Source organism: Mesoplodon mirus (assembly GCF_964341445.2).
Source record: "Mesoplodon mirus genome assembly, chromosome: 16".
In the NCBI taxonomy this organism is placed as follows: domain Eukaryota; kingdom Metazoa; phylum Chordata; class Mammalia; order Artiodactyla; family Ziphiidae; genus Mesoplodon; species Mesoplodon mirus.
In genome coordinates, this window is record NC_138992.1 from 18,287,768 (window position 1) to 18,309,652 (window position 21,885).

At 36.7% G+C, this 21,885-nt stretch overlaps 1 protein-coding gene across 1 annotated transcript in view; it reads right to left on the reverse strand.

Moving 5' to 3' along the window:
* The window catches only part of COL14A1 (collagen type XIV alpha 1 chain), a 229,571-nt gene that overhangs the window by 59,900 nt on the left and 147,786 nt on the right, over positions 1-21,885 (reverse strand). Inside the window, exons 33-36 of the mRNA XM_082601195.1 lie at positions 17,763-17,872; positions 15,577-15,735; positions 7,531-7,608; positions 4,924-5,010 (exon numbers count right to left, since the gene is read on the reverse strand). Of these exons, the coding sequence (XP_082457321.1) occupies positions 4,924-5,010; positions 7,531-7,608; positions 15,577-15,735; positions 17,763-17,872 (434 nt within the window). The remainder of the gene's footprint in view (positions 1-4,923; positions 5,011-7,530; positions 7,609-15,576; positions 15,736-17,762; positions 17,873-21,885) is intronic.

Genomic DNA, 21,885 nt, shown 5'->3' on the forward strand with positions numbered 1-21,885 from the left:
TAGGCAGATATATTGCCAAATTGTGCTCCAAAAAAACTGTGCCAATTTATTCATCTGCTAGGAGTTTGAGGGTCTCTGCTTCTCTAAACCTTATTAGCACTTGATATTGTTAAACTTTGCATTTTTATGAACCTGACCAGTAAAAACAATACCTTATGCCTATTTTAATTTTTATTTCCCTTAAAATGACTGTGATTGAGCATCTTTTCATAATATTTGTCCATTTGTGTTTTATTTCAATAAAACTAACAGTTTATATACTTCACCCAGTTTTCTATTGGGTTACAAGTCTTTTTCTCTTTAATGTACAGAAATTCTTCATATATTTGGATGCTACATCTTTAACTGTTATAGATGATGCAAATGTTTTTCCCAACTGTGGCAGACACTGTTGGTTGACTATCAAAGAGTCTTTTCTGACTCCCTTCTCCATTTTATTTTTCCAGCTATAAAGACAGAGATTTGCTTGCTCAGCCTCCTTTGAAACCAGGAATGGTCATGTTAACTGGTTTGGGCCAATATGATCAAGAAGCCACAAGCCTAAGGAAAGCATATTTGAAAGCTGGAACAAGCCTGGGTCTTGATAAAGTTATTGAGCAGCCATATTTGCTTGGGATCATCTACCTTTAGGTCTTTTGTTGAGCAAACAATGTCCAAATGCCCCAATGATTTACACCAATGTGTTAGTCAAAATTTCTGTTTCTTGAAACAAGCCCAGTGCATCCCAATTAACATACCCATTCTGGCACACTTCTTTAATTTTGTTTGCTCATCTTAAATGATTGGTTTTTAACTGAAGGTTTTGTCCAAATGTGGCAATTTGGCTCACAGATATTCACACACGATGTACCATGTCTATAAATACAGGAACCTTTTTATACTTCTAACTTATTTTCCACCTTACCCCTAAACCTTATCATGGAGTAGATGACAAGAATTCAACAAATGTTTGTGGATATAAACTTTTATCCTTTTATTAAGAAAGCGTTAGTCTAGGCAAAAGAAATATGGTTCTTTCACCCATGGCTTCCTATGGCTTTTCTAGAGTTTTACTGGCACGTAATACCACTGTGTAAATTCTTTTTTTTTTTTTTTTTTTTTTTGCGGTACGCGGGCCTTTCACTGTTGTGGCCTCTCCCATTGAGGAGCACAGGCTCCGGACGTGCAGGCTCAGCGGCCATGGCTCATGGGCCCAGCCGCTCTGCAGCATGTGGGATCTTCCCGGACCGGGGCACGAACCCATATCCCCTGCATCGGCAGGCGGACTCTCAACCACTGCGCCACCAGGAAAGCCCCCACTGTGTAAATTCTTGAGTGAGAAAATAATTACGACTATGTTAAATCATCAGACGGGGTTTATTGCATATTGTTTGGGATACTATTTCTTCAATGGTTTATTATACTTTAAATATTTGAAAATGTCAATAGTTTTTCTATTTTACCTCTCTTTCTCTCCAAGTCAGAACTCAACCCTTCTCTTTCACTTCTCCGCTGCTTTTTTTCTCATTATGAAGTTTGACTTTTAGGTCATATGTAAATATTTTATAACTTGTTCAGCAGCATTGCAGATGAAAAAACTTGATAACCCTCCAGCTAAAAAAGCTTATTAATGCTACTTAAAATAAAATAAACATTATTCTAATTAAGAACTGAAACCTTAAATACGAGGAATGAAGAAGAAACAAAACACCAGAGCAGCAGGCACGTACACTGAGGCTGCCTTGGGGGAGGAAGGGGAAGATGCTTGAGGTTTGCTGGAAAATGTGTATTTTATAGTCCACACAAGGCAATGAAATGTGAACTGGGACCTATGAGAAGTGGAGGAAGCACAGAATATGAAACATCCTTTAAAGCTGAGGAACTTGAAAGGCTGCACTCTGAGCTAGAACAACAACAACAAAAAGTCTCACTAGCAGGTGGAGGATCAAGATGTTTCCACTTTAGTTACGGAAGGGGTAGTAAATGTCTCCACTAAGAAATATTACCCAGGGGCTTCCCTGGTGGCGCAGTGGTTGAGAGTCCGCCTGCCAATGCAGGGGACACGGGTTCGTGCCCCGGTCCGGGAAGATCCCACATGCCGCAGAGCGGCTGGGCCCCTGAGCCATGGCTGCTGAACCTGTGTGTCCGGAGCCTGTGCTCTGCAACGGGAGAGGCCCCAACAGTGAGAGGCCCGCATACCACAAAAAAAAAAAAAAAAGAAATATTACCCAGAAACTGATTCTCATACAATCTAGGGACAAGAATTTACACTGCCTATGAGAGTCAAATAAAACCCCAAAGTCAATTTTTTTTTTGTACTCTACAAACTCTCTTCCATGATAAAGTACAATAAATGAATACATCAATAAGAAAAAGATAAAAATTGCACACGATTGGAAATTTTAAAAGACACTTCTAAGAAATCATGGCTGAAAGAAGGGATAAAGAAAAATATAAAAGACAATAGCTCATGGAAATATTAAATTTGACTACATTAGAATAAAAATTTCTAGATAATATACCTTGCCACAAATGACAACAAGCAAGTCACAGACCAGAAAAAGATATTGCAAACCATATCATTAATAAAGGATTAGTGTCCAAAATACATAAAACCACTGACAAATCAATGAGAAAAAACTGTACAACAAAACCCCAGCAAACTGTATAAATGGGTATTTACGCAGGAAGAAATCCAAATGGTTCAGAGACAAATGAAAAACTGCCCCATCTCACTAGCAGGGAGAGAAAGTCCTATTTTAAAGAACAAGGACAGAGTTTTACAGTCATCATAAGTGAAAGCTCTCACATCTGGCCACATCAGACAGTGCTGGTGAGAGGTAGGGCAACTAGACCTCTCATACCAAGTGTGTGGGAGAGGATATTGGGACCGCCACCTTGAAGGGCAATTTGGGGTTTTTTCATGAAGTTGAACATGCACCTTCTTTTTTCTCCAACAAATCTAATTCTAAGTGTTATTGCAAGAGCACTTACTCAAGCTTGCAAAGAGACATACAAAGGACATTCACTGTAATGATACTGTAGAAGGAAAATACTCCACAGTAATGGGTCAATAAACTCTTGTTTATATAGTGGAATTCCTTACAGAAGGTACAACGAATAAACTAAACAATGTGATTGTTTGATAAAGTTCAAAGACATACTTTGGGATGTTCAAGACATACTTTGGGATGAAAAAAAACAAGCCACACACAGTCGAAAATAAAGCTTTGTTTTCAATTCCCAGATTAAACTAAAGACAACTCCTTACATCTGATCAATGAGTTATAATGCACAAAATATGTTTATAAATATTATTCTGTGTATTCCTCACAATACCTGTTCAAGAGGTGAGTGCTGTTTATACATGAGGAAATGGAGGTTCACAGTGGCTCCATGACTTACCTAGTCTTATTTAAATTTAATGCTTTTACCATTAACTCCACATTTGCTTCTTTGGGATAAAGAGACTTTTGTTAAAAAAAAAAAGTATCAATATTTGGGTCTACATCCAGAGCTTGAAAGAGTGTTCTATGTGCCAAAGATAAAGGAAAGACTGATGGAATATATTCCAGATACATTCAGCAGTTTCTCTTCCTTTTTGTTCAGTTCGGTAAGTGTGCTACACAAATGAAGACAAACTATGTTGGTGGGGCCGACCTGGAGCAAATGTCCATGCTGCACACCAGCTGTCAGCAAGGGGTATCTACGCATGCGTGCTGACCGCACTGGTTGCCAACGGCAAGCCACATGTAAGCACAGGTCTGCCTCAGAACGTTCCTCCTGCAAGGTCTGGATTTCATGTGCTCCTGCATCTTCTTCCTGTTTTCTTTGTCTTTCTGCCTTGATATATTTGCCACTTCCTAACCAAAGACCAGCTATATCACACTTATCAAAGAAACGCTGATAACCCCAGGTTAGCAGGTTAGACATAAGCATTTAGACATATTACGAAAGATCTATCATGGTCAATTCAAAGACACAGAGAGTGCAATTATACACATTTTATATTTTTAAAAAATATTTTCTTGACTATTGGGTGTAAGATAGACTCAAGGATATATTGTACAACACAGGGAATATAGCCAATATTTTATAATAACTATAAATGGAAAGTAACCTTTAAAATTGTATAAAAAATTTTTAATGACCTATTTGTAGAGATATATAGACAGTTACCAACCTGTGCTAAGAATTTTTAAATGTCTTCTTTGTGTGAAATATGCTATAAGTTAGCATGATTTTGCAAATTAACATCAACACCAACAATAAAAACCCTTCATTTTGTAGTATTTGACCAAATGAGAAAATGTTATGTTTACTTTTTACATGTATGTTTACATGTATGAATCTATATATATATAATGTTTATAAGAAAAAAATGTTTTCTTTCTCTCTTTCCCTCTCTCTCTCCTTTCCTCTCTTCCTCTCCCCTTTCCTTCCTTTTTCCTTCCTCTCCCATTTCCCCACCCCCTTCTTTTCTGTATGAAGTTCCAGTCAGTAATGGAGAACTTCATGCTCACATGGGACACTTTTCTTGGTGATTTTGAAAAACCTCCCTTCACTATCAATGTTGATATAGAATGGGCAGAGGGGATGTATGCAAATCTTACAGCAACAAGCAGGGGGCCAATGTTGGAAACATTCACACTGAAAATAAGCCACAGGACTTCAAAGGGAAGATTCTGAATAGATAGCACTGTGAGATATAGTGTGGTGCAGCAGTTAAGAGCATCATCTATAGGAGTCACGGAGACCTGGATTTGAAGAGCAGCTCCTCCAAGCTGAGTTCTTTAGGCAAGTTACTTGACCTCTCTGTGCTTCAGTTTGCTTGTAGGATTAAGTGAGTAAGTATTTAGCACAGTGATGGGCACAGACACGCAACAAGTGATAGTTATAAATATTATTAAAGAACATTTTAAGTTCAAACTAGGCAATACTTACAGGAGGGCCTGCTGGTCCCAGAGCCCCTTTATTGATTTCAGAACAGGAGCAGGAATGTGGAAGCTCTGGGCAGGTCTCTTCATCCCTCTGAGGAGAAAAAGAAATAGCATAACTATTAACAAGATGGTCTATACAAATGGCTTTATGGACTCAAAGAAAACACTTTAAGACACTTCAAAAAAATTAGTAAGTGAGCATTAGTCTAGAAAGGCAGAGAATATTCTCTTCTGACCACAAAATCTTTTCTTGAAAGAAACAATGAATGGCTCTCTAGATCATCATTATTATCAAAGGACGTTGATAAAATGAGCTTGGGAATCCAGGTGAAGAAAGAAAGGCAGAAGTGGGTGCAAAAAAAAAAAATTCTGGTTACTATTTAATTCAGTTGGAGAAGTAGTACTCTGTATGGACTAAAGGTCCTGAACACTTCCTTTGTGTTACAACATTTTTTTTCCATTTCAAAGGATAAAAGAAAACTTGTTGGAATAGACCATCAAAACAACTGCATCTACACTAAAACAAAGAAACAAAAGAAAACAAAAACAGTGTTTAAACACATCATCCCTGTAACAATTTTAACTACTGTTCACCTTCTGTGACTGAAAGTAAGAAAACATCACAGCATCAATCTAAAGTTTTGGGATAGGAGGTCATTTCCTCTTGGAGAATTTTGCTGTCAGGTAACACTACAAGATAGATGATGAATACCAGGCTGAATGTATCTGAATGAGTCACTGGAGTGTAACCAAGACAGAGCACTTGCTAAGGGCTATTGAATGATTTGTGAATATCACATTTGGAGTAGCAGCCAAAAAGAAGTCTTCCCTGGGATAAGAAACTACAGAACTTTGAAGGGTTCATCTGTCCCTTTGGATAGAGAGAAAGTGAGCTTCATTTTCTAAGACCTTGGGGAAACGTAATGTTAGAGCTGAATAGAGTGCAGATGATAATTAAATTATCAAGATAAAAATAATCTCAGTCTCTGAAATATTCACAACAGAAACGCAAAAATGTTGAGCAAAGAGCCTTTATATGCTTCTCGCTAAATGTTGGACGATAGTCAAAAGTTTCAGCTCATTACAGGATAAAAACCCTGCTAACGTATCTGGCCTGATATCTTGGGCAGCTTGAGTGAAATACAAACTTAAGTATCCTGAAAGATCCCCCCAAATTAGGCTGACAGCAGACCTCCTATGACCACAGACTCGGGAATGGTTTCGCCATGGCTGTTGACGGTGTCTCCATCCATGTATTTCTACCACGGGATTTACACATCTTCAGTGATAGAAATGAAAAGGAAAGTTTTGAGAAGGGCTGGGTCCTTCCCAGGAGATGTGGTGATCACATTTTCCATAAGATTCTGAGTGTTTCCCTTTAAAGTTTCCAATCTACCTGCCCGTAAGCATAACATCACAGTGTCTCTGATGTAATTCCTCACCACAGTTTAATGGAAACTTATTTTGATGAAAAAAAAAGTTATTTCCTTCTCAAACATAGTCACCATGAATTTACTGCCTGCAACAGATGATGTGATCTGGTGTAAGGTCTTAAAAAAGCAAATCTTTTAGGCTTGATGAAGTCTTCCCCATGCCCATTCTCCCAGTTGAATTCTTAAGATATGATGCCTGTCCAACCATAACAGGGTCAACATTTCAGCTCACTGGTCCTAAAGATCCTTAGTTATGAACAATCTGTCTTTATATATACAGGTACCCCTCCCTGTGAATTACACTTGGTATTAATAATGAGAAAAAGTTTATTTTTCCAGCAGCCTTGCTTAGGTTATATAGATCATGACTATGATTCCCAAACTGTGTGGAAAGATGGCCTGGAGCAGTACAGCAAACTCATCGGGACACTCTGAGTGTTCAAAAGAATTAAGAGAAACAGCAATATTCGGCACCCATTGGACTTCGTATGAATGACTAACTCAAGGGGGTTCACAGTTTCAACACTAGATTTTGAAACACTATTTTTGATGTCCTATATTTGCAAATCTGGTTTTTCAGCAGTAGCTATGAAGGAAAGCAAGTACCATGGGGAAAATCAATGTGGAAAAAGAAGTGAGAAGGGTGATGTCTGATCAGATTCCAAGACATGAGAAATAGTGCATTCTCCACAGGCACACACATCCTATTAGTAAGTAGTTGTGGTTATTTAAAAATAAGTTCATCATTTAAAATTTTCGATTTATGTTTATCATTTTTTCATACAGCTACTGAGTTGTTAGGATGTAAAGACTTAGGAAGATGTTTGGACCTAATGACCTTATGTACGGAATTGTTAGGTATTTCTTTGGGCTCGGGGTGCCATGAAAAACATTATTGTGACACCAAAGGCTTCAGCGAACCTGAAATTTGGGAACATCTGGACTCTGCAGAAGTCACTCTGTGGAGCTGTGGAGCCCCCACCACATATGTCAGTGTGTCCTGCTGATTCCAGACACACCCGCTTCTTAACCTCTTTCTAATTTTCATCACCATCATCACAATGAATTATCTGTGACATGAGTTTTGTGAAACAGCATTTCATTTTCAGGGAAAATTAAATATAACTTTAGAAAACTTCAATAAAGAACAGACCAAATAACGAAAGAAGAATTCTTACCAGGGCAGGAAGTTCACAGCATTTGTCTTTACTGGCCCATGATGTGGAACAAATAATATCAAACATCTGTATCTGGAACTTCAATTTAAAAAGAAAATTGTCATTCAATAAAAGATATATAGATACATTGTGTTTATAATTGTAATGATTTCATAGTATGTATTACATAATAGAACACCAATACATTTATAACATAATATTACAGTGAATAAATTAAAAAGCCATTCTAACAATATCAATCTTTGTTCCTCAAACATACAGTGATTTAAGATTTTTGTCAGTAGTTACTCCATCCACCATCCAAACCCCCTTATTTAGCACAATTCCTCCTTCCATCTGTACCTAAAAATGCTTAGTGCTTCTGTTGAAGTCCTCCCTGTCCTGTCCATCACAGTTACTCCAAGTGCCTCTGTAATCCCACAATGCTCCATACATCTTTTATAGCATATGTCCCACCATACAGTACAATTATTTATATTTTCTTCTCCTCACACTGGGAGGTCATCAAAGAACATAGAACCACGTATTCACCTTTGTGCCCCCTATCATAACATGTGGCAGGTAGAGAATTCCCTGGTGGTCCAGTGGTTAGGACTCCATGCTTCCACTGCCGGGGGCACGGGTTCTATCCCTGGTCAGGGAACTAAGATTCCATATGTCATGTCGTGCGGACAAAAAAAAAAAAAAAAGTTTGTGAGGACATGTGGCATGTAGTAGGTTTCATGATGAAGACTTGTTGAATTAATTCTGACCTTCATCATTCATGCATATATTTGGCCACTTTTTTTTAGTGCATAATGCAAGCCAGATGCCATGTAGACCTCCTTTAGGATATGAAAATGAGCAAAACCAGAGTTCTGCCCTCAAAGAATTTATAGGGAGTAAGAGACAGACACATAAATACTGTTTACAATGTGGTGTCATGACAGACTCTCGTACAGTATTGTGAGAATCTGTGCTGAGTATATTTTTACTTAAGCCATCAATCACACCATAAATATTTAGACAGTCTTGTTCTACTCATTTATGTTGACAACAAGTTAATGTATATTTTGAAATATTTAGAAACATCATTATAATATCATTAAGGGCTCACACTAGCTTCATGATGCGACCATTTCTAATACTATATTTCTTCCTATATTATTTTCAAATATCGAATATCATCAGGAGTTTGGTATTGATACACACTACTATATATAAAATAAACAACAAGGATCTACTGTATAGCACAGGGAACTATATTCAGTATCTTATAATAAACTATTATGGAAAAGAATCTGAAAAAGAATAGACATTATCTATCTAGCTATCTAGCTATCTATAACTGAATCACTTTGCGGTACACCTGAAACTAACACAACATTGTAAGTCAACCACACTTCCATTTAAAAAACAAAAAAGAAAAAAGTGTCATCAATTACAGAGCTGGGAGAAGGATGAAATTCTTTGCATTTTTAATCTGTAACTTTCCTTCAGCAAGTGGTGTTTTCAGCAAAAGCTGGAAACTCTTGGTGCCTTATTTTCTCTCATCCCTGTCAAGGGTCCCCTGGATGAAGATGAGAATACTCAAGTAGCTGGTATGACTGAAATAGGTTACTAACAATGCTTACAGCATCCCAAAAGAGCCTGCCCTATCTGACAGTAAAGAAAATGAAGTCAGGCTTTCTTTTGTTATACCCAGGAAGAATTGTGCCTTGCTGCAAACATCCTTCCCCAAGTGAGTTTTGCAAGATCAATAAAATGACACAATTTTTGAAAGCAGATCCATAAATCAAGACATCCTGTTTTCTTGTTTCAATATAAAACCATTGTGTTATTTGAAGAAATATTGCATGATTCACTATTCTTTTCTTTTCTATATTAAAAAACATTTTTTCCCAAAGGGTATAATATTTAAGTCTGCTCAGGGCAACCATACAACAAAATTAGGACCATTAAAAAATTAGGTTTTTAAAATTAAAGCATTTTTAAAGAACACAGCTGCTGGTTTTCATAAACAACAATAGCAACAAAGATATTTCAAGGAGCATAGAGATTAGGAGGCTATGGAGCTAGGCTGCCTGGGTGTAATCCACTCACAAACTAAGTCACTTGAAACAAATTATTTAATGTGTTGGAGTCTCAATTTTCCTTACCTATAAAATTAGGATAATAATAGTAGCTATTCAATAGTAGCTATTCATTAGAGTAATGATAGTAGCCATAACAATAAAATGAACTCATAAAGGGAAATATTTAGAACAGTTCCCAGAATACAGTTATAAATAATAATTATTATTTTTTCTTTTTTTTATTATTTTTAAAAATAAACATTATTTAATGTAACATGTACAAAAGCCCTTTTATAATTGATCTTTAAGCTGTAGGAGTACATAATACAGAGGCCAAAATTGTAGAATGAAAATGAAAGTGATACAATATTGAGAGCAGAAATATAACAGTAGTTTGTGTCCCCAATAATCAATGTTTTGGTTGAGAAAAATCTTAGCAAATAACAATAGCAGCAAACACTTGTAGAAAAACTTACTATGTGCCAGGCACTATCCTAAGGACTTTGCCTATATCATTTAATCTTTCAATCACCACTATGAGGTATGATTACTTAGTAATGTCAACCCCATTCTGTAAGTTAGGACTTGGGATGAAAAAGTCAAAGTAATTTAAGCACATGTTGAAAGCTGAATTCTGGCTGGGATTTGAACAGCACACCTCATTTTCTTGTGGTTTATTTTGCAGTAAACAGATCATTAGTCTAATGTTTAAAATGTAGATACCCCAGCCTAACTTGACAATGCCATTTGTCTGGGGACATTTATTAAATGGGTCCCATTATGACAGCATTAGATAGATTCAGTTAATTCTGTAAGTCATTCATCCATTAAGAAATTTTCCATTTCTGAATAGAGCCCTCAGTGTGAACACATTTTAGTGAATGGAAAGATTTATTTAAAGCAAAGTCTTTTTACTAGTCCCAGGATATACCAGGCTTTCTTGAAGTTTTTCGAATAAACATTCACTGCCTAATCACCTATAACAGTATAATGTCTCCATACAAACCTTTGGCTAAAATTCCCCTACCCTATTGAGTTACTGGGATTCTTATGAGTTCATTTTATTTATTCAAGAGGTCGAATACGTACTAAATGCTGAATGAGGCTGATACTATCATTTGAAGAATGCTTGTGGGCTGTCTTTTTTTTTTCAAGTTAGATGAAGTCAGCAGCCTTTTTTGTGTGAGTACAACAAATTTATTCATAATTGTTTTGCATTCGTAATAGTTTAGATTCCTCAGCCTTTATTTAGAGACTTCTTTTCCAAGGCACATTTCTGGGGATTGTTCTTTAAAAATCTGGCTTTTATTCCAGAAGCAATTACACACACATTTATACAAATTATGGCGGAAACATTACAGAGATGACATGTCCAAAGATCTTATATTTGAGTGCCTAAAAGAGCAAGACAATATGGTTCAAAATAAATCATACTTCAAGTGACTAAGAGGCAGCCCCTTTTGACTTCTCCAACTTTTTTCCTTTGTAACTGACTGAACATTATGACAAAAAATATCTGGCCAAATAAAAAAAAAAGTACCCTCCCACTTTCACTTTTTATAATCTCTTTCAAGGGAACACTTAGACAATTACAAACACTTTTTCATTACTGGACATTTTTGTTTGGGTGTAGCACAAAAGACAAGTCATTTGGGGTCAGATGTTAGCATGAAAATAAGATTAAAATATTTCTTGGCAGTTGAGTCACTGTGATCTGTGAATGGAAATTAAAATGTACCCCTGGCTCAACTCTCCACTCAGTACGAGTTTTCATCTGTTGATTTTTTTTCTAGTATAACATTTTTAAGCTTATAATTTGAAGTCAAGCTGTACCTGAACTTATACAAATATTTAGAGAGCTTTACATTGCCCGAGAACATAGGAGAAAGAGTCCTGAGGACCTAGGCCACGTTCTGCTTTTAAATTGGTGTGTAAATTTGATTGATTCCACCTCCACACTAAGATTTATTAAGCCTTTATCACTTGTCACCTATTGAACAGGGTGTTTTTACTTGCTCGCCATCAGCTTACTGAATTTAAGGGAAACCATGATGGCACTATTCAATTAGGAGATGAAAAGGAGCAGCTGTTGTAGTTGATGGTAGTAATTAGAATGTTTAGGTGTAGACATGCTTGGGGGAACATTTTGATCACGTTTATTTCAAGGTTGTAATTCAAATAATGGTGAGTTTTTGAACTTGCCAGTGAATAGACAGGGCATATGGTCACTGTTACAGACCAGATTCCCTCCTCTGCCTTAAGTTCTATCATAATCAGTCTGACCCAAGGGAAGAGAGCTCAGAATGGGAATTGGGTAACCACATGCAACTCAGATACAATCTCATATCTCACTTTCCTCACTTTTGAAAGGGGATTCCTCCCTAACTTATTCAAGTCTCAGTTTCTGCATCTATAAAATGGGGATAATAATAAGTATCTCTTCCTAGGGTTATTGGAGGATTAAACTAGATAATATCAGAAATGTTCACACTGCCTAGTCCATTGCAGGCAATAAATGTTAGTCACTATCACCATTTTAAGGAGTAAAAGATGCAATCCAGTGAAAACACAACCATGCCCTTGCAATTTAAAAAAACTTGTTTCTAGAGGATCATTTACTAGTCTACTATTGATTCCTAAATAAAAGCTTTAACTCTAAATAAAATTACTAAAAACTCCATAACATAATTTGTATTTGTCTTTATTTACACATCAGAGGGCTAAATAAATGTCAGTTGTATAATTAAATAAGTGTTAGATTTGAAAAGGTGGGAAAAAGACACTAACAAACATAATCAATGCCAGAAGCCCAAATTTTTTCTTGAATCATCTCTGATTGGCAGTATGATAATTTCATTAGGTATCAGAAAAGGTAGAAGAAACTTCTCAGGAGAAAGAAGATTGGAAAGGAGAAGCAGTTGTTAAGTTTCTTCCCATGTGTGTTTTGACGGCTAAATTAAGCCTGCCTATTAGTTTAGTCCCACTAGGGACTCTTGCTGCATGTAAAATCTTGCATTGCTGAACGCAAGTTGTTTTTGTTATGAATATGAGTAATTTCAATACAGTGGTTACTATATCCCTAAATCCATTAATCTCTCCTCCACTCAACTTTGGTTTAAAAAACCTGTAGTCTTTAAAGAAAGATAATTTAGAGTTCTTCCATCACTTGAGAGTTTTTGAATCATTGCTGAATTTGCCAGGGAATGCTTACCTATAAACTACTCATCCCTCTTAGATGATAATTACCCCTCCTGGAATGACCCAAAACTTGTACATTACACATTGCCTTTTGCATATGTATACCAAGATTATATTAGCAATGTATGATTTCTAAATTGAGAACTGAAGACTGAAGCTTCTCTCTTGCTTTGCCCTGAAACAGTTAAGTAATAAACCAAAAAAGCAAGTGAGTTTTCAATCACATTCTTGAGATCTACTCTAATATTATCCATTTCAACATAATCAAATTCCTCAATAAGTGGGTAGACTAAAAATCTATTTAGTAATCCTTTGTAGACTTCTAGATTCTAGCAAAAGCTACAACTTTTTTCCTACTAGGCTTACAAAGAACTCTTTAATGATTGACTTCTATAAATTCCCCTTTGTCTCCTACTGGGTGGAAGTTACCACAGAGGGTGCTCTGTTTAATTGATTTTCTGTCATGGTTAAAAGTAAAGATATATCACCAGCAGGCCTGACACCTACAGTCATTTTTGCTTTCAGAAATAAATTCTTTAATATTTAATTGGTCACACAATTGGAGGAAAATTACTACGTAGAGTGTAATTTGAAATACAATTAATTTGTAACTGTAATTATAAAACTGTAGTTGTAAAGTATGAATTATAATTAGGAGATGGTATGATATATATTAGTGGACTGTTGTCAGTACCACACATGGAATACAATACATGCAAAACATTTTAAGAAAAGACATGATACAATTCAAATAGATGACTTACTATTTAATTCCTATCAAGTGTTTCTTGAGAAAGTACTCTGTTCATATGAATTTATTAGATACTGTGATGTAGGGTAGACGTGGGTCATTGCAAATGAAGACCAAGACATGGTTTCTGTTTTGAGGGGTTTATATTCTGGCTAGAGAAGTGAAATGCAGTTATATGAAGGAGCAAGAAAATAATATATGACTACAAATAATCAAGGGTTAAGCAAGTCCTAGAGGTTTAGAAAAGGTGAGATGGAAAAGATATGGTTGACATTCTTCAATAAAAATAGCTGCTCTTCATTGAATGGCTACTAAGTGTCAGGGATTTTATATGCATTATGTCTAAACTAAAAAAATAATGATAGTACTAAATGATATGGGCCATAATCTCATCCACCTGGAACTGTTTCTCTTTCTTAAATTAGAGTCTATTCATTCATCCTTCTAAGCATCCATCTATATACATCCATTTATCCATACAAGTTATCCATAGTTTGCCAATTCTAGAGCCTTGTAAATTCTGAAGTGTGCTATCATAAAAGTATCTTCCATGAAGCAGAAGGTGAAATTTTTCTTAATCCACATGGAATACCACAAATTAAGAGGAGATAACTCCTCAATATCATGTAAACATTCTTAAAAGTCTCTTACCACCACTGAAAACAAAAGAGCCTTCCATAGCTGTTATATTCCCCCTTTTCAAACATCTAATCCATAGTTCTCCAAAGCAAAGTAGAAACAAAAGTACTTTTAAAGATACTTCAAAGCTAAGTGTTAAACTAATTAGCACACATCTATGAAGATTTGAAAGCATCAATATACCCTGATTGTACACAAGGATTTCATTTCTATTGTTACCACAAAGAGAAATGCCATGAAACAGCAAACTGTCCCAAAGTAAATTCCCTCACCACTCTGGGACTGTTTCCTGGTATGTAAAGTGAAGGGGTTATACTAGAGCAGAGGAGTTAGAACTGTGTTCCTCAAAGCACCCTTAGGGAACACTGGAGGATGGCAGCACCTGCTACCCCATGTCCCCTCTCCCATTCAATCAACATGGGTGTGTTTTAATCATACTCATTTATTTGATATACTAGAAGATTTCATTTGTACTAAGTGATTTCAGCTTAAAAACACTTTGAGAACCACCAGGTCTTTCTAAAATTCCATATAGCTGGCTAGTTCTACAGATCTCTGAAAGCATAAGACAATAAGAGTGAGTCATAATTAACCTGATTATTCTGCTACACAGAAGAGAAGTGTAGATTTGAATATTTGGAATTGCTTACGAGAATAAAATTCCCTCCAGGCTAATTGGTTCTAATTATAGAATGACTCAAATTAGGGAATGTTGCTAATTAGCTGTGAATGTGTGGTGTTAAAACAAAAGCTTGTGTACACTGCTCTTTTTTGCAGGTAGTGACTGAAGGGAATGTGATTTCTTTGTCAATTTGAAGTCTCCTGGTCTGAAACCCCATGTTATATGATGAAAAATATATCTTAGAATGATTTGTTATTTAAATAACTATTAACAATTAAAGGGTTAATTTTACATTAGCAATAGCCAGAATCTAGTTTTAAAATGCCCAAGTCTAACTCAAATGAGAGACTTAAGTCAACTTACTGTGTATAATAATAACATATTTTATTCGGATTTGTATCTGCTTATATAAATGAGGTTCATTTACAGTTTTGATTCTCACTAACAAACCATTTATGCCACAATATTTTATTTGAATTTTAAAATATGAATATTTTACTATTTGAATTTTAAAATCCATTTAGAAAACAAACTAGTCTAATTCTTGGAGCATTCTCCTTATAATATAGCAGAAGCATATTGCAAGAGCTTTGAACGTTCATGTTTTAATTCATTTGAAGAGGCCATTATCTACTTGTTTATCCATTCATCAACCTATCATTCATCCAGCCCTCCCTCCATCCATCCCTTTACCAAATTTTTCCCCTGGAAGATAGATAATTATATTTCAAGAGGATTTTTTTCTTTAACAATAACACAGATTCACTTATTTATCCACTTACTGGTGCAGAGTTTCCATTTGGTCCTCTTGATCTAACCATTCTCCCTAGGACTTCGACACCATCTAATGTGATATTAGATGATGCATTTATTGCCTTCTCACCCACTTGCTTGCAGTCAATAACCACTTTGGCCAAAGTCTTGCTGACAATAACATGTAGCTGATAAAAGTAAAGATATTTTAGAAGGTAAGAAGCAGGAGAAAATATCAACCAAATTTACATAATTTCATGACTCCTCACCAAAAAGTATGGAAGAGAAAAGAAGGAATTCTGTCACTATGTGTTTTGCTTAAGGAAAAAGGTTCTACTTTTACCATTTCCATGATTGTTCCACATTCAGGTACCATCTCTATGTTGTTTTTTTTTTAAACACGAATGAAATCTCACATGCTTTTCATTTCCCCTGTAATATTTCTTGGCTACTTTGTGACTGACTCTGCCTAACCAAGAAAAGAATCATGTCTAGAGGGAGTTGGTAAATAAATGACAATAATTCCAAAGAAATGCTAATGGGACTATTTTGAACCATGAACTAATAAATCATCTGCGTCTCATGTGTTTTTAAGATACCTTGTACTTCTGGTTGCACAGTCCGATTAAACGAGAAAAAAAAAACCCATTTTTATGCAACTTTTCTTATGCAAAAAAGAGTCAGAATTTTGTTATGCAATTGTTCTTATACAGTTATGGGATTCAAAACCCCAGAAAGTAGCAAAGTTGTGTAGATTAGATAGATCTGACCACATTCTACATCAGGAGACAGAAGCCAAGATGAAGACTGCTTTGCAACATCCCTTCCCTCCCTCTGACAGTACAAGAAGGGCATGGTTAAAAGGCAAAGTTTTTGCAGTAACACTTAGTAAATTCTCTGCTCTCCGGCACTCTTGGTGTTGCATTCCTTAACAGCCCAGAGATCAGCGGGCTTATTCACTAAACACAAAGGAAACAGTAAAGTTTGGAAGGAAGCATGTCTACTCCAGTGATCACCGAAACAAAAGTGTTTCAGAGGTGTGAAATGTGAATGAACAGAGTTCTATCACAAGTGCCAGGTTAAAATAAGAACAACTAAAGTCAGGTTTTACCAGCTTCCTCCGGGTAACTTATATAACGGCAGTGATGGGTTGTCTGTGTGTATATATATATATATATATATATATATATATATATATATATATATATATATATATATATATATATATATATATATATATATATATATATATATATATATATATATGTCTCAGTGCAATCTGTCTACATATTTCAACATGATTTGGCTGCTGGTATTTATCTATATTGGTGGCCAGGTAGACCAGCAATCCTTCCTACATCATACATAATGTAGTGAACTAACAACTCTCTGCTAAATAATACAGTACCCTCTACTACATGGTTCCTTAAAGTAAGAACCTGGACCACTTCTGTGGTAGGGCACCAAAATTTGCCATCCCAAAATGTCTCTTTGGTATGCTGATTGTTTCAAGCTGAAAACAATTAAGGCCCAAAAGACTCAGGAAGAAACTTTGAGCTTCCTTCTAACTGCCTAAAAGGGTTTAGACAGAAGTCCTGTTCCCAGAACAGAGCTATCACCAGAGATATCTGCAAAGAATATAGGCTAGGTATGGTGGGGGAAAATCTGTGTCCCATTGTCTCTGCAGGCCCAGCAAATATTTATTTACCAAACATTTGCTTTTCCATCTCCATGTGAATTACCTTCCTTCCCTTTGAAGTCCCAAACTACCATCCGCAAAATCCTCTTTTGTCTTTAGCTGAAGATGGTACTTAAGGTGAAGCTTTTGGGTATTTTGGTGAGATACTCAGTTTTTCCTGGGTCTCTCCCATGTATACATGTTATTAAACTTTTGTTTGAGTTTTTCCTGTTAATCTGTCTCATGTCAATTTAATTCTTAGGTTAGCTAGAGGAACCTAGAAGGATAGAGGAAAATATCTTCCTTCCGACACTATCAATATCCCCTGCGGTACTGGATAAAAATGTACATTTTAGGGTCCCATCCCAGAACTACCAAATCAGAATGTCTGGGCATTGTTTACAAGCCCCACAGGTAATTCTTACTTCAGATGAAGTATGAGATCCAAAGCTCTACGGATTTTTTGTTTTACTATCTTCCGTTGCTTTGCCCACAGCAAATAGAATAAAGAATATATGTATACAAGGCATTACTCACCTTGTGAAAGCTTCCATAGAAAATTTTCCTAATTTCAGGTCCTTCAAAAGTAACAGTTTGAAAATCCCCACTGTAGTCATGGTTGAAATATGTTAGGGTTTTTCCACCATCTAATCAAAGAAAGGAAATTAAAAACATTTGAGAAAGTATTAAAATGGGTAATTTTTTAAAAAGTCAACTCAAAATAATGTAACCTTTGTTTTCAGGCTGTGTTTAGGACAAAGTGACGAGTAGGTAAGGAAATGACCTATAGTCCTTGGGTTGCCCCAGGCTTTCAATTGGCCAGATTAACTAACTTAACCATGTAGTGATGATGATGAGGCAAGGACCCTGACATATATTGTTCCTCGGTAGTTCCTTGCCTATACTCCCATTCCCACTATCCTTTTGGGAGATGGTTGTCTGAAGTTGGAAGTAGAGGCAGACAAAAAGGAAAAATGAAGTTAATCAAATTGTTGCCAGAGCTGCTCCAGATCTTTGCTCAAAACCCATCAACCGTCTAACCCGCACCTTTGGAAGGAATGCCCGTGCTCAAAAGCTGCCAATCCCCCACCTTTAGCAGGAGTGAACATAAATTTGTAAGTTAAAAGGTCCAGAGGTAAGAAAGGAAGGTACAAAAAAAAAAAAAACACACAAAAAAAACAGATGGAACCTGCTGGGACCAAGATGATGATGAATCTGACCTCCAACAGACCTTGAGTCCCATTATACGGTGATTTACTACTTTAGCATGTTACCTACACCTACTTACTGGCAGCCATTAAGGACCAAAAAAGGAGAAAAAGGAGGTGGCACCCCAGTCCCTTGGGAAAAGCCCTGCCCCTTCCCTGGTAGACTAATGCATATGCTTCCCCATCATCAGCCTCACTCCTCCTCTCTTTGTCTTTCTTTAAAATTAGATCACCTCACACCAATCAGAATGACCTTCATCAAAAAATCTACAAACAATAAATACTGGAGAGGGTATGGAGAAAACGGAACCCTCCTGCACTGTTGGTGGGAAGGTAAATTGATACAGCCACTATGGAGAACAGTATGGAGGTTCCTTAAAAAACTAAAAATAGAACTACTATATGACCCAACAATCCCACTTACTGGGCATATACCCTGAGAAAACCATAATTCAAAAAGAGTCATGTACCACAATGTTCATTGCAGCACTATTTACAATAGCCAGGACATGGAAGCAACCTAACTGTCCATCGACAGATGAATGGATAGAGAAGATGTGGCACATATATACAATGGAATATTGCTCTGCCATAAAAAGAAACGAAATTGAGTTATTTGTAGTGAGGTGGATGGACCTAGAGTCTGTCATACAGAATGAAGTAAGTCAGAAAGAGAAAAACAAATACCGTATGCTAACACATATATATGGAATCTAAAAAAAAAAAAAAAGTGGTTCTGAAGAACCTAAGGGCAGGACAGGAATAAAGACGCAGACGTAGAGAATGGACCTGAGGACACGGGGAGGGGGAAGGGTAAGCTGGTATGAAGTGAGAGAGTGACATGGAAATATATACACTACCAAATGTAAAATAGATAGCTAGTGGGAAGCAGCCTCATAGCACAGGGAGATCAGCTCGGTGCTTTGTGACCACCTAGAGGGGTGGGATAGGGAGGGTGGGAGGGAGGGAGATGCAAGAGGGAAGAGATATGTGGACATATGTATACGTATAACTGATTCAATTTGTTTTAAAGCAGAAACTGACACACCATTGTAAAGCAATTATACTCCAATAAAGATGTTTAAAAAAAAATTAAATCTCTTTCCTCAGGTGGGTGAGAAGTTGATCTGTGAACTTAGTTCCCATTTCTCCTTTCTTTAGCCACTGAATAAAGCTTGTGTTGTGTCAATCTCGGCTTTGGTTTTGCTATTCACCTACTCAAATCAGAAAGGAAAAAGAACCCTCCCCCTCCAAGGCAGAGAGCATGGGCCAGGCTAGGCCCCGAGCAGGGTTCATACAACTTAATTCGGTAACAAAATCTTAAGAAATAAAAACCAGGCTCTTTGCTTTATTTAACCACTGAAGCAACCAGTTTTCCCAGGACATGTAACTTACACTGCCCCAAAATAGTGATATTTCAGTGTGTGTTTTATTATGAACAAACAAACAAGTAAAAAAAAAACCTTCCTACTCTTGAGTACTTCATGTTACAAGGAATATTTTATTACAAAAAGAGAGGAACATTTTTCTCACTAATTCATTCCCTGGTTACAATTAAATTTTTCATTTTGCTTTCTAAAGGAGCAAGTAAGTATTAATCATTCCAAGAGACATCTTTGTTTTAGAGTCCTGGTTGGATATAGAGTTAGCAATTTACACCTTTTTAATCTACAGCTTTCCCTTAGTTTGAAAATCAATACAAAATGCTTTCACAATGTTTAGTTGTTGATTTATTTCCATGTACTGAAATATCCTTTAACAAATACTAGTTGGAAATAGCTTAAAATACTTTTCTTATCCAAATGTTTGAGTTAATACCTAACAATAACCACCAAATTTTCACTCCCAGATTGACTGGGATCTTAAACTAAAAATATATGTAGAAAACCCAGGGACATTAACCAAAAACTTGATAATTCTCTTAAGTGATAATCATTTGTGACATCCCAGAGTAAAGGTTAAGAACTTTCGTTTATTGTTTCCTCCTCAACTTTCCAATCTCCAAACAATGGAATTTCTCATTCACAACTATTCTCTTTTCTTTCTGGACTGACTCTCTAGATGATCTCACATATGCAACTTTCAATTTTATATCTCCACCCCAGAATTCTTCCCAAAATATACTGCTGCCAATCTGACATTTTTTTCTAGGATATGAAAGAGGCATTGCAACATTGTGACTTAAAAGAAAAATATATTTGTTATTCAGATGACCAAAATATATTCGTCATATATACTTGGTCTTTGTCTAGGGTTCCTGTCTGGAAGCTCCTAAAACCCTTGGAATTTCCTGTGGTAAGAACAAAAAAATGTGCCTTTTGTTATGTTAATACAGTGGCTTTTGGAAAGCCCTTAGGTAACCTAAGGATAAGGGCTGGTTGCCTGGAGAATCAGTCATGTGACTAGAGGGTTAGAACTTTCAGTCCCCCTACCCCCTCCAACTTCTAGGGAGGGGAGAGGGGGTGGAGACTGAGTTCAATTGCCAATGGCCAGTGAGTTAATCAATCATTCCTATGTAATGAAGCATCCATAAAAACCCAAAAGGATGGGGTTCAGAGAATTTCCAGGTTGGTAAACATATGGAGGTGCCGGGAGAGTGGTGCAGGTGGAGAGGGCATGGAAGAAACCCTCCTCTTCCCCATGCCTTGCTCCTGAGTTATATCCTTTCATAATAGACTGGTAATCTAGTATGTAAAATGCTTCTCTGAGTTCCTTGAGCCACTCTAGCAAAATAATTGAACCCGAGGAGGAAGTTGTGGGAACCTCTGATTTATAGACTGTGGGTCACAAGTACAGGTAAAAATCTGGACTTTCAGTTGACATCCTGAGCTGGAGTGGGTTATTGGAACCTCCAGTGCGTAGCTGATAGCAGCCTGAGCTTGCCACTGGTGGTTGAAATGGAGGGGGAGGAGGACAGTCTTATAGGAACAAGCCCTCAACCTGTGGAATCTGATGCTACCTCTGGTAAATAGTGTCAGATTGGAGTTGAATTCTCAGATACTCTGCTGGTGTCCAAGAATTGCTTGGTGTTGTGTGGGAGCCTCTCCTCCACCCCCTACACCCAACACACATGTTGGAATTGGGCCCAGGAACCCAAAAGAGGCATCTTACACTTGTCATATCCATATAGGAAAAATGACTTCTGATCCCACCCCTCACACTGATCCTCCTCTGCATCAAGTTGCATGCTGTTCCTGCAGTCGGCATGTCTCAGGAACTGCCTTTCTCCACCTTGCTCACTACTGAATCCCAGAGCCTGGTGTTGGCAAATAGTAGGACCTCGATGAATATTTATTGAAAGAATGAGTAGATGAATGAATGAATCAACTATCATATAGTTCATTATTAGTATTTACAAATAGCTTAAAATAAGTGAGTTACTCTACAATACACACAAACCAGGCAAGATGACATGCCACATACATTACTCATACATGTGTGTGCAAATATTT